This window comes from Macaca nemestrina, chromosome 17 (assembly GCF_043159975.1).
Source record: "Macaca nemestrina isolate mMacNem1 chromosome 17, mMacNem.hap1, whole genome shotgun sequence".
Lineage (NCBI taxonomy): Eukaryota > Metazoa > Chordata > Mammalia > Primates > Cercopithecidae > Macaca > Macaca nemestrina.
Window position 1 is genome coordinate 75129663 of NC_092141.1, and position 15449 is coordinate 75145111.

At 38.2% G+C, this 15449-nt stretch overlaps 1 protein-coding gene across 14 annotated transcripts in view; it reads right to left on the reverse strand.

The window, feature by feature from the left end:
- LOC105469025 (centrosomal protein 112) overlaps positions 1-15449 on the reverse strand; it is a 535394-nt gene that overhangs the window by 455117 nt on the left and 64828 nt on the right. For 9 of the 14 annotated variants that reach the window (XM_024788889.2, XM_071083480.1, XM_011719542.3 and 6 more), the window contains exon 7: positions 6-53. The exons of 2 other annotated variants lie outside the window; for them this stretch is intronic. In XM_024788889.2, coding sequence (XP_024644657.2) covers positions 6-53 — 48 coding nt within the window. Of the gene's footprint in view, positions 1-5; positions 54-5562; positions 5618-15449 lie in introns of all 14 variants that reach the window. 3 more of the 14 variants (XM_071083483.1, XM_071083481.1, XM_071083482.1) reach the window with 1 other exon arrangement.

Consider the following 15449-nt stretch of genomic DNA (forward strand, 5'->3'; position numbering starts at 1 on the left):
CATACCAGAGAAACTGGGATAGGCTTCTGTCTCAGATATCGAGGATTTTCTATCTGAAAATTTAAAAATAAAACAAAATAAGGATTTATTAATTTTGGAGTTTTAATTATTATTTAATAAAATATAGAATTAAGTTGCCATATGAAACATTTTCTAGATTTCTTAATATTTAATTCATTTTTAGAATGGGTATTGTATGATACATTTTTAGTGGTTCCCTACAAATAAAATATAAAACATAAACTCCTTTGCATGCCAAAATGAACCTACATGATCCTCTCACTGCCTAACTGCCCACTCTCATCTTCCATTACCCTTCACCTCACATTTTATGCTCCCAGGATCCACAATGACTTATATTACCAGAACATGGCAGATGTTCTCATGCCTGTCCACCTCTGAATTTCTCTGCCCAGCCCTCCAAACCCTATAAGCACATACCTATTTGTTCTTAGAGTCTCAATTTAATCACTGCACTCCCAGACGTATTTGGTATATGAATCCTTAAACATACCTTTCCAATAGCAAAGAGAACACAAAATTCCTTTATGACTCTCCCTAAATCTCCCTTTCAGATTCATCTATCTCCACCATACCCCACATTCCCAGGACACCAGACAATTTGTTTTAACTTAAAAGCACTATACTGTCTCCCATGTCTGAGTTTTTGCAACCTGTAAGATCATTCCCCCAACTTCTACACATGGTTAACTTACTCAAGACTTACAGTTTAAAAATCATCTCCCCCAGGAAACTTAGTTCCTACCACTCCAGTAGTAACCCTGGATGCTGGTTCCCTTTTAAAATCTGGCATCTCCCTGTTTCGAAACAGTGTGGACTCTGAAAGCAGAGACCATGACTGCCCTGTTCACCACTCTATCCCTAACACCCAACTCAGCACCCAATGAATATTTCTTCGGAAAGAAGGAAGAAACACGAGGAGAGAAAGGAGTAACCTGTACCTGATTCCACCTTCTTATCAGCTCCTAAAGTAGGAGCTACTCCCATGCCCACTCTCTCATAGCCCTTATGTAATACTTTCAGTGTTTATCAGTATGTCTCCACATCTCTCTCTTTGAACAGAAGGAGTACAGGGATGACGTCTTCTCAGTTCTGTATCTCTGGTACCTAGCACAATATCTAATGTATAGTAGCCTTTCAATAAAGTATTTATTGCATGAATATACTATATGATAAAGTAGACACACTGGTAGTTATCTCTACTATTTCACTCACAAATAAAGTAATAATTAAAAATCATTACCATGAAAGTCTAATTTCTTCATATCACAAACCCACAAATTACTACATGGATAATCTCACAAAGTACATGAACACTAACCATCGCTTCAACCTAGGGTAGCGGTTCTTACCCTTGTTAAATTAAGATTAACCTAAAGCTGCCTCCTCACATATTTTTAATTCAGCCTAATTTCTCCATACATGGTGAACTGTAACCTAACTGGATGTGTAAACAGACTACAGCTTACTCTTGTGCCACTCACTGAGTTTTGGCCAAAGGCAATCAATTGTTCAAACCAGATTCAAATAAGGCAAAAGCAGAGCTGTAACCAATCCTGCTGTTTCTGTACCTCGCTTCCATTTTTTGTACGTCACTATCCTTCTTCTGTCCATAAATCTTCAATCATCCAGTAGTGCTGCAGCTTCTCTGAACCTATTATGATTCAGGGGCTGCCTGATCCATGAATCATTCTTTGCTCACTAAACTCTGTTCAGTTTAATTTCTTTAAGGTTTTTCTTTCAACATCCTGGAGTGTACTATGAGGATCAAATGATAAACATTTCAAATATAAATTACTGGATTCTACTTCTCCAAAATCGCATTGTGTTTTCAAAAAGCTCCCCAAATTGTTTATTATGGCTAATAATTCTTGAAAATGAACAATCCACACCCAATTTGACAATAAAGATAAGGGTGAATGAAGAATCAATTAATCAAAAAATATAGAAGTCATAACATAATAGAATGTAATCAAGTAAAACTTAAAAAGAGTATAGCAATAGACAGGATATAAAGTGTAATTATTTTAGCATCTAGATTAAAGGAAATACTCAAAACAATTTTCCTTCATGTGAACGCCAGTTTCTAAAAGGTAACGGCAACTGTATGAATTTAAATGTCTCTCCCCATCCTTCAAAGACCCATACAGATTGATAAAGAGACCAAATAAAAATGCCCATCATCCATGACTACATCATAAAAAGGAGAAAGAGAATACAAATCCCTGGATTAACACGTAGGTGGCTAAATAAAGATACCAAATCAGCAGAATTAGATCCTGAGCCAAACCAGAGTGGTAGCACGGGGGAAAAAGAGAAAGTACCTCAGGGTCCTAGTAGTGGTGGAACTAAATATCATCAAACAATGACCTGTCAAAGAAGAGTGGCCTACCTTAAGCAGGCCACACAAAAAAACTTAATGGCTCAAAGTGCCAGAGATGGGCACAAAAGGAGGAGCTTGGAAACTACGAAGAAACCAGAAAGGCAGTTCTAGGAAGGAATCACTTCTGAGGTAGAGAGAAGCACCTTTGAAGGAAGGTTGTTCATGATAAATGGAAAGAAAAAAGCAGCTGAAGATAAGGGCCCTTCAGAAACAAGACAGAATCAACGAATCAAAAGAAGACAAGCCATGGCCGGGCTCTGTGGCTCTCGCCTATAATCCCAGCATTTCAGGAGGCCAAGGCAGGCAGATTACCTGAGGTCAGGAGTTCAAGATCAGCCTGGCCAACATGGTGAAACCCTGTCTCTACTAAAAATATAAAACTTAGCAGGGCGTAGTGGCAGGTGACTGTAATCTCAGCTATTCAGGAGGCTGAAGCAGGAGGATCTCTTGAACCCAGGAGGCGGAGGTTGTAGTGAGCTGAGATCATGCCACTGCACTCCAGCCTGGGTGACAAGAGCAAAACTCCATCTCAAAAAAAAAGAAGACAAGCCAGGCTAACAACCACAAAAGGCACCATTTGTTAAAGAAATTAAACTTCAGTGTAGCAGAGGAGGAAATAAAGTAATAAACTGTCCACTATAGTTACCTTTTTTCTCTTGTACAACTCTTTTTTTTTAAGATTAACTAATTAATTAATTATTTTGAGACGGAGTCTCGCTCTGTCGCCCAGGCTGGAGTGCAGTGGTGTGATCTGGGCTCACTGCAAGCTCTGCCTCCCGGGTTTATACCATTCTCCTGCCTCAGCCTCCCAAGTAGCTGGGACTACAAGGGACTGCCACCAAGAAATAAAGTAAGCCACCCACTACCACTTCCCACACGGTCACTGGCTATTACTTGCTCAGAAAAATCTAATAGATAATCATGAACAGAAAAAGAATCCAATATCCATAAAAACTTACTATATAAAATAGAAAAATCAAAATCAAGACCTGCCAGCAGAAGAAAACACTTTTTAAAAAAGCTATAAATACAGGAAAACAGTAATACAGCCTTCCTTTTCATTCCCATGTCTCCCCACTCTCATACATCAGGGTTTTTGTGCAACCCACTTAAAGTAGGACACTCCCCTACATGTCAATACTTCATAATATTTTTGTTCCACCACCACTAGGACAACACATATTCAAATATAACTTTTAAATAACTTCAGGCATAAAAATACTACAAATCAAAATAAAGACAAAAATAGAAAGATCTTAAATAGGAGGTGACTAGATTCAGGAAAAAAAAATATGGAACAGTAACACAAAAATCATCCAAGAAATGAAGACTAAATTAAGAGTTGTGCAAGAAAGAGGCTGGGCGCGGTGGCTCACGCCTGCAATCCCAGCACTTTGGGAGGCCGAGGCAGGCAGACCACAAGGTCAGGAGAGCTAGACCATCCTGGTTAACACGGTGAAACCCTGTATCTACTAAATATGCAAAAAAATTAGCCAGGCGTGGTGGCGGGCCCCTGTAGTCCCAGCTACTCAGGAGGCTGAGGCAGGAGAATGGCGTGAACCCGGGAGGCGGAGCTTGCAGTGAGCCGAGATCGCGCCACTGCACTCCAGCCTGGGCGACAGAGCGAGACTCTATCTCAAAAAAAAAAAAAAATTCAAAAATTCCACAACCATCCATGATTTTTTAAAATATCCTGACAAAATAGAGACATTCTGAATCTGATAAATGGAACTTACATGGAACTTACCAAAAAAAACTGTAAGTAAGAAAAAAACTACAAGTATGAAAAACCGGCCAGGCACAGTGGCTCATTGCCAGGCTAGAATGCAGTGGCGCAATCTCTGCTCACTGCAACCTCCGCCTCCCGGGTTCAGGTGATTCTCCTGCTCAGCCTCCCAAAGTGTTGGGATTACAGGTGTGAGCCACTGCGCCTGGCTAATGGGTACAAAAATATAGTTAGAATGAAGAAGATCTAGTATTTGATAGCACGATAGAGTGATACAGTCAAGAGTAATTTATTGAACATTTTTAAATAACTGTAAGAGTGTAATTGGATTGTTTGTAACACAAATAAAGGATCAATGTTTGAGATGACAGATATCCCATTTATCCTGATGTCATTATTATGTATCATATGCCTGTTATCAAAATATCTCATTTACCTCATAAATATACATACCTACTATGCTCCCATACAAATTTAAATTTTTTTTTACATTAAAAAAAATCAACTCCATTTCTGAAATGAGTAAAAATCATCTAGGAGAAGAGTTTACAAAGATATAATTTCTAATATACTGCACAATTCTAGATAAACTGACAAAATGATACCCTAGACCTTTATAGAGCAAATAAGCTTTATCAAAAGATTAGGGCTAAAGACTGAAAAGAAAATAGACAGTAGAATCCATTTTGGACAGTCTCAATGTTGCAAAAAATGTCAGTTCTTAAGTTGATCTAGCAATTAAATGTGATCCAAACCAGAATTCCAACAGGGTTTTTGTAAAACTTATAATGACCTCATAAAATGTATATAAACAAAAATGGGGCAAAAGTAGCCAAGACATGCCAGATGAAAAAAATCAAGGTGGGGCAATTGGCAATTTATAAAGATATAATTAAACCGTCCAGGCATGGTGGCTCACGCCTGTAATCCCAGCACTTTGGGAGGCCGAGGTGGGCAGATCATGAGGTCAGGAGATCGAGACCATCTGGCTAACACAGTGAAATCCCATCTCTATTAAAAATACAAAAAATTAGCCAGGCATGGTTGCATACGACTGTAGTCCCAGCCACTCGGGAGGCTGAGCTGGGCGGATCACCTGAGGTCAGGAGATCGAGACCAGACCGGCTAACATGGTAAAACCCTGTTTCTCCTAAAAACACAAAAAATTAGCCAGGCATGGTGATAAAAAAGAACGAGATCATTTCTTTTGCAAGAACATGAATGGAGCTAGAGGCTATTATACTTAGCAAACTATTAAAAACACAAGAACAGAAAACCAAATACTGTACACCCTCACTTATAAGTGGGAGCTAAATGACAAGAACATATGAACACTAAGAAAGAAAAAATGGACACTGGGGTCTACTTGAGAGGGGAGGGTGGGATGAGGGAGAGGAGAGAAAAGGGAACTACTGGGTACTGGGCATAATACCTGGGTGATGACATGTGTTTTCCTATGTAGCAAACCTTCACATGTACCCTCAAACCTAAAATAAAGTTTTAAAAAAGCATCAATAAGAGAGAAACTAATAAACTTGACCATTTTAAGAACCTCTCCAAAAAATATATCATCAAGAAAATAATAAAAACAAGTCATAAACTGAGAGATGTTTGCACAAATGATTAGTCTCCAAAACATGTAAACAAGGCCTTTAAAAACCAGTGAAAAGGCCGGGTGCGATGGCTCATGCCTGTAATCCCAGCACTTTGGGAGGCCAAGGTGGGCGGATCACCTGACGTCAGGAGCTCGAGACCAGCCTGGCCAACATGGTGAAACCCCGTCTCTACTAAAAATACAAAAATTAGCTGGGTGTGGTGGCAGGCACCTGTAGTCCCAGCTACTGGGGAGGCTTAGGCAGGAGAATCGCTTGAATCTGGGAGGTGGAGGCTGCAGTGAGCCGAGATCACGCCATTGCATTCCAGCCTGGGGGACAAGAGTGAGACTTCGTCTCAAAAAAAAAAAAAAAATTCAGTGAAAAAACGATGTCAACAGACTTGAAAAAAATGAGGAAAAAAACTTGGGGCACATTTCACTGATGAGGAATTATGAATGGCTCATAAACATACAAAATATGGTCAATATACTTACAAATATAAAAAATATAAAGTAATATCACAATGAGGTGATATTTTACAATTTTATAGATTGGCATAAATTAAAAATTTACAATAAAAATGTTCAAGATGTGAAACACTACTAGTGGGGTATATGAATTGGTACTTTTACTCTGGGAAACAATCATTAAGATAATAATACAATCTACCTCAACATGGTACCAGAGAAATGCACATATTCTTCAATAAATAACACAGTACCAGCCGGGTGTGGTAGCTCACGCCTGTAATCTCAGCACTTTGGGAGGCCAAGGCAGGTGGATCACTAGAGGTCAGGAGTTCAAGACCAGCCTGGCCAACATGGCAAAACCCTGTCTCTACTAAAAATTTTTTAAAAATCAGCAGAGCATGGTGGTGTGCACACCTGTAATCCTAGCTACTTCAGAGGCTGAGGCAGGAGAATCACTTGAACCCAAGAAGCAGAGGTTTCAGTGAGCCGAGATCGTACCATTGCACTCCAGCCTGGGCGCCAGAGTGAAACTCCATCTCATAATCCCAGCTACTCTGGAGGCTGAGGCAGGAGACTCACTTGAACCTGGGAGGTAGAGGTTGCAGTGAGCTGAGATCGCACCATTGCACTCCACCCTGGGCAACAAGAGCCAAATTCTGTCTCAAAGAAAAAGTAAATAAATAAAATAAAATAAAAATAAGTAGCACAGTGCTACATACACCCTGCAACTTGAAAAATAGAAGCAGCAAATTTCCAGCAGGAAGCAAAGTACAGGCAATTAAATATGTACCAGCTGAAGGTATATATATGTATATGTATATATATACACATATACTAGGTAATAATTCTTTATTTTTGGAATGTTGCAGGGTTTTGTATAAAGCAGCATAGAAAGTAAGTTCTTCAAAGATACATGCAATTCTGCAGATATACAAAACCCTAATTCATGAAGCAGAATCAAATATAAAGGAAAAAATAAAGAGGAAACAGGAACTTTCAAAGATGCTCAAGCTCTAATTAAGTTTAAAATTTAAAACCAAAAGCCAAGAAAACCATCTGTGATTTATTTTTATTCAGCTCTACATTTACAAGCAGGGTACAAAATATTGGTTCAGCTAATTACAATGTAGCATTTCAACTATGCAGAAGTAACTCCTATTTCATCCTCTTCATCTTTAAAAGCCATTAAATAAAGAAGCTAAAGACTCATTCTAGCATCATAAATTTCCTTTCTCAAGTTGACAAATAAATAGAAAACGTCTATTCTGATTTTTTAAAGCAACAATAAACACTGTAAACAACAGTGAATTATGTTGTTATTCATTTACAATACACTGGGTTTATCTCATAACCAATTTTAATATGCAATGGAAATTATTCACAGTAAAGCATGTTCTTGAGTCTATTTGGGGGAAATAAGCAATCTATTTTCTGATTTTGTAACAGCAGCCAGATGTGCTTTGAAGTTCAATGTTCCCACTTTGTAATCCACAAGTAACATGGAACTTGAAGCAATCTGTAAACAGTCTTAACATTTACCTTTTTTATGCTCTTTTAGAAAAGTTCTTGTTCTCTCATACTACCTCAAAAAAAGAATACCACAATAAATGTCCAAAATGGAAAATAAAAAGGACTTAAATGAAACACTGAAGTCAAAGAAAATATTGTATAGAAAGCAAAGCTGAAAATAATTAAGTTCCAATGGCACGAATAAATAACATGTCTGCACATTTCTTGCTTAACAGGCAAATAGAATCACAATAATAAAATATGTAATAACTTAGGCTAGACATGAAAACAGACATCTGAATACTTTTTAATGAAAACTGGCTTTTGACATTTTATTTTGTTTATTTTTGTAGCAGATTTGTTTGTTGGTTGTTAGGGTTTTCTGTCCACTCGTTTTTTAAAATTACTTGGCATTTGGTCAAACTGACATAAGCAAAGAACCTCTTATAAAGTAATGGTTATCAAATAGAGAAGTTTTACATTTCCAGAAAACTTAAAAGGCACTTTATCTGATATGCTATCTTAGAGAGAAGGACATTGTCAAGCAATATATTACCAGCAACACAACTAAAATAAATGTTTTTAAATCATAGCATCAGTCAGAAGTGACAAAACTCTCTCCATAGAACAAAATAAATTCACTCTTCAACACCAAATTGAATATGCTCCAAAATTATGTTCTTAAGTCAGTATTTTAGAACTTTAAAACCATTTTCCACAGAAAATTTATAATACTATATTCCAAAAAGGATTCTCATGCAGAACAGAGAAAAAGCTCTTATATAGGAATAGGAAAAAAGGCAGACACCAGGGAAACTGACAAAGCTTTCAGTAAACACATTACTCTGAGAGGCTATCCAAATTGACAATAAACATATTAAAGTGCACCTAACTTTATTAGTCATCAGGAAAACACATAATAAAACCACACAATACATTGTCACTAACTACTCTCAAGAATGGTCACTTTTTTTAATTACAAAAAAAAAAAGAAAATTACCTGGACAGGCACGGTGGCTCATGCCTGTAATCCAACACTTTAGGAGGCCAAGGCAGATGGATCATCTGAGATCAGGAGTTCGAGACCAGCCTGGCCAACATGGCAAAACCCTGTCTCTACTAAAAGTATAAAAATTAGCTGGGCATGGTGGCGGACACCTATAATCCTAGCTACTCAGGAAGCTGAAGTAGGAGAATCACTTAAACCTGGGAGGCAGAGGCTGCAGTGAGCCGAGATCACGCCACTGCACTCCAGCTGGGATAACAGAAATGTGAGAAGCCTGGCCATTGTATTCAGTGTGGCCTTCATTTTGGGGCTAATGTGACAGCTGCCCTCAACAAGCCCCGAAATGAAGGTTAAAGCAGGTCTCAATCAGCCCCAAAATGAAGGCCACACTGAGTACAATGGCCAGGCTTCCCACATTTCTTGCAGGAAGAACAGAGGAAGAAAATTTTGACCCAGCAGAGGGTTAGAAAAAAATTGACCTAGCTACAAGACAAGGGAAGGGTAAGTAATGAAAAAAGTATTTGCCAACTTTTCCTCGAAATTTGTAATGTTCCTTACACACCGATTCATTTTATATATCAGCAGATACAGTGCTTACCTATAATTGTGAGAGCTCTGTATCTACCATTATGATCTCTTTTCAACAATTAACATTGTTTTTTTTGTCCTCTCTCGTTTCTAGATCACACTGAAGACACCATAAAGTTTTCTGTTTTATTGTTCTTTGCAAAGATCCAGCTTCTGTTGCATTGATTTGTTCTAATGCTTTGGGGGAAATTTTGATTGTTTCTTGTATGCTTTTTTTAAATTTTGGCTTGGTTTGTTTTTTTAATTGATTAAATTAAATACGGGATCTTTGATCCTCAGTTATCACTTTGGGCACATCACAGAACGCTTTGTCAAATTTTACCATTATTTATTTTAGTCTGCACTTGATTTTCATTACTGTTTTTACACAAAGCTATTCAGGAGTGTGTACTTCATTTTAAGCTTTCAGGTGAAAACATGGAAAGGGAACTATCCTTTTGATGTTACTGTCTAGCTTTATTTAAATGAACTCATTTAACTAGAATTTCTTTATGCCCCAATTAAATCAGTTTTATAACTATCCCATGACTATCTGAAGAGTCTATAAATCCATATCCCATTTTTTCAGTTGGTCTTTCTTCCGGAACCATACCTTGTATTCACTTTTAGAAACTGCCATACCATTTTAAAAATAATACATGAAGCACAGTAATTTCTCCAATCACCTTTTTTTTTAAATTAATTAATTTATTTTTTGAGATAGAGTCTTGCTCTGTTGCCAGGCTGGAAAGCAGTGGCACGATCTCGGCTCACTGCAGCCTCCGCCTCCCGGGTTCAAGCAATTCTCCTGCCTCAGCCTCCCAAGTAGCTGGAACTACAAGTACATGCCACCATCCCAGCTAATTTTTGTATTTTTAGTAGAGATGGGGTTTCACCATGTTGGCCAGAATGGTCTGGATCTCTTGACCTCATGATCCGCCCACCTCGACCTCCCAAAGTGCTGGGATTACAGGTGTGAGCCACCCCACCCAGCCTCAAAATTTTTTTTAGTTCTTTCAAAAAGATAACTCTAGGTGAATCATGGTTTTTAAAAGGAAACATACTACATAGAAAAAGAGAAATTATTAGTCACTCTGATAGGCTTCAGCTCTTTTACCCATCGTTAGCTGTAGCTATAAATAGAATATATCCTTGCAGGTCAGGAGCACAAATAATTTCTTTCTTTTTCTTTAAAACAATAAATAAAACACAAGACAAAAAAAAAATAAAATGTTGCTCATGGCCTACTCCTCATTGAAAGAACAGAATATATTAACTTTTTTAATTTTTTAAATTTAAATTCACTCTATGGCTCTGTGAGCTTTGACAAAAGCGTACAGTGCTATAACCAGCAAAATACAATGAAAACAGTTCTGTTGGGGAAACACTCCAGGACATTGGTCTCTGCAAAGATTATCTGAGCAAGACCTCAAAAGCACAAGCAGCCAAAGCAAAAATGGACAGATGGGCCACATCAAGCTAAAAAGCTTCTGCACAGCAAAGGAAACAATGAACAAAGTGAAGAGACAACCCACAAAATGGAAGATATTTGCAAACTAAGCATCTGACATGGGATTAATGACCAAAATATATAGAGTTCACACAACTTAATAGGGGGGGAAAAAGCCCTCATTTTTAAATGGGTAGATCTCAATAGACACTCTTCAGAAGAAGACATACAAATGGCCAGCAGATATATGAAAAAAATACTCAAATCATTAATCATAAAAGAAATGCACATCAAAACCACAGTAAGATACCATCTCACATCAGTTAAAAATGGCTTGTATCAAAATGACAGGCAATAAAGAATGCTGGCTAGGATGTGGAGAAAGGGGAGCGCCTAGACACTGGTGGTGGGAATGTAAATTAGCACGGCCACTATGGAGAACAGTATGGCAGTTTCTAAGAAATAAAAATAGAACTACCATAGGATCCATCAATCCCAATGCTGGGTCTACATCCGAAAGAAAGGAAATCAGTATATGGAAGAGATATCTAACAGTGCTGTAATAAACATGGGACAGATTATTGCATGTATGGTAAACTCCCATGTTTACTGCAGCACTATTCACAGTAGCCAAGATATGGAATCAATCTAATTGCCCATCAAAGGATAAATGGATAAAGAAAACGTGGTATATATACACAATTGAATATTATTTAGCCATAAGAATGAAATACTGTCATTCGCAACAACATGAATAGAACTGGAGGACATTATGTTAAATGAAATAAGGCAAGCACAGAAGACAAATATCACATGTTCTCACTCATATGTGCTAATGTGCTAGCTATAAAAAATAAAATGAACTCATGGAGGTATAAAATAGAATGATGTTACCAGAAGCTGGGAGGGATAGTGGGGAATGAGGGTTAAATAGGGGCTGGCAAATGGGTACGAAAATATAGCTAGATAGAAGGAATAAAATCTACTGTTCAGTAGCATGGTAGGGTAACTATAGTTAACAATAACTTACTGTATACTTCAAAATAACTGAAAAATGGCATTGAACTATTCCTAACACAAAGAAATGGTAAATGTTTGAGGTAAATGATATCAAAATAACTCTCATTTGATTATAACACATGGTATGCTTGTATCAAAATATCACATCCCCATAAATATGAACTAATATGTATCCATAATTAAAAATTTTTTAAAAACAAAATAGTTCCATCAAACCAAAAAAAAAAAAAAAATCCCTAGTTCTTATTCACAATAGCAAAGACATGGAACCAACTCAGATGCCCATCAATGATAGATTGGATAAAGTAAATGTGTTACATATATACCAGGGAATACTGTGCAGCCATAAAAAGAAAAAAGATCATGTCCTTTGCAGGGACATGGACGAAGCTGGAAGCCAGTATCCTCAGCAAACTAACACAGGAATGGAAAACCAAACAGCACATGTTCTCACTTATTAGTGGAAGCTGAACAGTGAGAATACATGGACACAGGAAAGGGAACAACACACGCTGGGGCCTGTCGGGGGAGGCTAGAGGGTTGTGGGGAGAGCATTAGAAAAAAGAGCTAATGCATGCTGGGCTTAAGTGTTGGGTTAGTAGGTGCAGCAAACCACCATGGCACACATATATAACAAACTTGCACATCCTGCACATGTACCCTGGAACTTAAAATATAATAAAATAAAAATCCCTAGTGCCATTTATACCCTTGTAACCAAATTCTAGCTCGACACCTAGAAACTACTAACCTGTTCTCCATCCTTATAGTTTTACCATTTCCACAATACCATATAAATGCAATTAAAAAAAAAAAAACAGCCTTTTTAGTCTACTTTCATTCAATTTAGCCTTTTCATTCAAGATATTTGAAATTCATCCACTTTTTTGTGTGATTTGATAATTGAGTCCTTTTCATTACTAAAAAGTATTCCATTGTATAGATGCACATATAATTTGTGTATCCAGTCTCCAGTTGAGAGGCATTTAGGACTATTTGCAGTTTTGAACAATTACTAAAAAAGAGGAGACAGAGAGCTGTTATAAATACTTGCACATAAGGTTTTTGTGTGAACACAGACTTTCATCACACTTGAGTAAATACTTAGGAGTGAGATTGCTGGGTCATGTGATAAATGTGTTTTAATTTTTTTTAAGTGCCAACTGTTTTCCAAGTAATATTTTGCAGCAAGAGGTGAGGGTTCCAGTTGCTTCTCATCCTCGCTAGCATTTTGTATTGTCAGGTCTTTGTTTGTTTTCACCACTGTAATAGGTTTGTAGTGGTGTCTCATCACAGTATCTTTTGTCCCATCTTTTAATTAGGTTGTTTTCTTATTGTTGAGGTTTAAGAATCTTTACATATTCTGGATAAAGGTATTTGCCAGATATGTGACTATCTCCCTAAGATGAAACTGGCCTCACAACATGAGCTGGAAAGTGTTCCCTCTTCTGGTGGAGATGGTATAGAGCTGGTATTATTTCTCCCTTAATTGTTTGATTAAATTTGTCAGTGACACCATGCAGCCCTCAAGTTTGCTTTGTTGGGAGGCTTTTGTTTTTGTTTTTGAGATGGAGTCTCACTCCATCGCCCAGGCTGGAGTGCAGTGGCACGATCTCAGCTCATTGCAATCTCCACCTCCTGGGTTCACGCAATTCTCCTGCTTCAGCCTCCCATGCAGCTAGGACTACAGGCACATGCCACCACACCCAGCTAATTTTTGTATTTTTAGTAGAGACAAAGTTTTACCATGTTGGCCAGGCTGGTCTCGAACTCCTGGCCTCAGGTCATCCGCCCGCCTTGGCCTCCCAAAGTGCTAGAATTACAGGCGTGAGCCACTGCACCCGGCCTGTTGGGAGGTTTTAAAATACAAATTATATTTATTTAATAGCTATAGGACTATTCAGGTTATCTATTTCATCTTAATTTTGGTAGTCTGTGTTGCTCAAGGACTTTTTCCCTTTCATCTACAGTGTCAAATTTATGCCCAGAGTTGCTTGCAGTAATCTCTTATTATACTTTGAGTGTCTACAGTGTCTGTAATGATATCTCCTCTTTCATTCTTGATACTAGCAAATCCATTCTTCTTTTCATTCTTTGTCAGTCTGGCTAAAAGTTCATTGATTCCATTCATCACTTAAAAACCCAGCTTTTGGTTTCACTGATTTTCTTTATTGCTTTTTTGTGTTCAATTTCATTGATTTCTACTGTAATCTTTATTATTTCCGTCATTTGCTTACTTTGGGTTTAACTTGTTCTTTCACCAGTTTCTTTAGATGGGGGCTTAGATTTGTCATTTAGAACTTTCTTCTTTTCTCTCTTGGTGCTTTCAAGATTTTCTCTTTGTCAGCCGGGTGCGGTGGCTCATGCCTGTAATCCCAGCACTTTGGGAGGCCGAGGCAGGGGGATCACCTGAGGTCAGGAGTTTGAGACCAGTCTGACCAACATGGTGAAACCCCATCTCTACTAAAAATACAAATAATTAGTCGGGCGTGGTGGCGCCTGCCTGTATGTAATCCCAGCTACTCGGGAGGCTGAGGCAGAAGAATTGCTTGAACCTGGGAGGCAGAAGTTGCAGTGAGCTGAGATCGTGCCATTGCACTCTAGCCTGGGCAACAAAAGCAATGCTTCATCTCAAAAAAAAAAAAAAAGATTTTCTCTTTGTTTCTCAGCAATCTTAGTACTGTTGCTAGGTGTGACTTTTTATATTTAAACTTGAAGTGCTTTGAGCTTTTTGGATGTGCAAATTGATGTTTCTCATCAAATCAGAAATTTTGCAGCCAATTGTTCTTCAAATATATTTTCTGCTCCTTTGTCTTCTCTTGTTCTGGTACACCCATTACACATATGTTGGTGCACTTAATGGTATCCCACATTTACCTGAGGCAATGTTCATTTTTCTGCATTCTTTTTTCTCTCTTCTTTGGCCTGCATAATCTCTATCAATCTATCTTCAAGTCACTGAATCTTCTGCCAGTTCAAATCTATTGCTGAGCCCCTATAGTGAATTTTTCACTTCGGTTATACTGTTTAACACTGTAATTTCCATCTGCTTTTTTTTTTTTTGCTTTTTGTTTTTAGCAATGGGGTTCTCACCATGTTGCCCAGGCTGGAGTACAGTGGCTATTCGCAGATATGATCACAGCACACTACAGCCTCAAACTCCCGGGCTCAAGCAATCCTTCCTCCTCTGCCTCCTGAGGAGCTGGAACTATAGGTGCATGCCACTGTGCCCAGCTCTGGTTCTTTTTTATAATTTAAATCTCTTTAGGATATTCTGTATTTGATGAGATATGGTCATCACAGCTTTCTGTTTTTTGTTTTTGTTTTTGTTTTTGAGATGGAATCTCGCTCTGTCGCCAAGGCTGGAGTGCAGTGGTGCGATCTCGGCTGTCTGCAACCTCCACTTCCCAGGTTTAAGTGATCCTCCTGCCTCAGCTTCCCGAGTAGCTGGGACGACCGGTGTGCGCCACCATGCCCAGCTAACTTTTTGTATTTTTAGTAGAGATGAGGTTTCACTATGTTAGCCAGGATGGTCTTGATCTCTTGACCTTGTGATCGGCCCGCCTCAGCCTCCCAAAGTGCTGGGATTACAGGCATGAGCCACCACTCCCGGCCCATCACAGCTTTCTTTACTTCTTTAAACATCGTTTCCTTTAGTTCTTTGAACACATTTATAATGGCTCTTTTGAAGTCTTTGTTTGT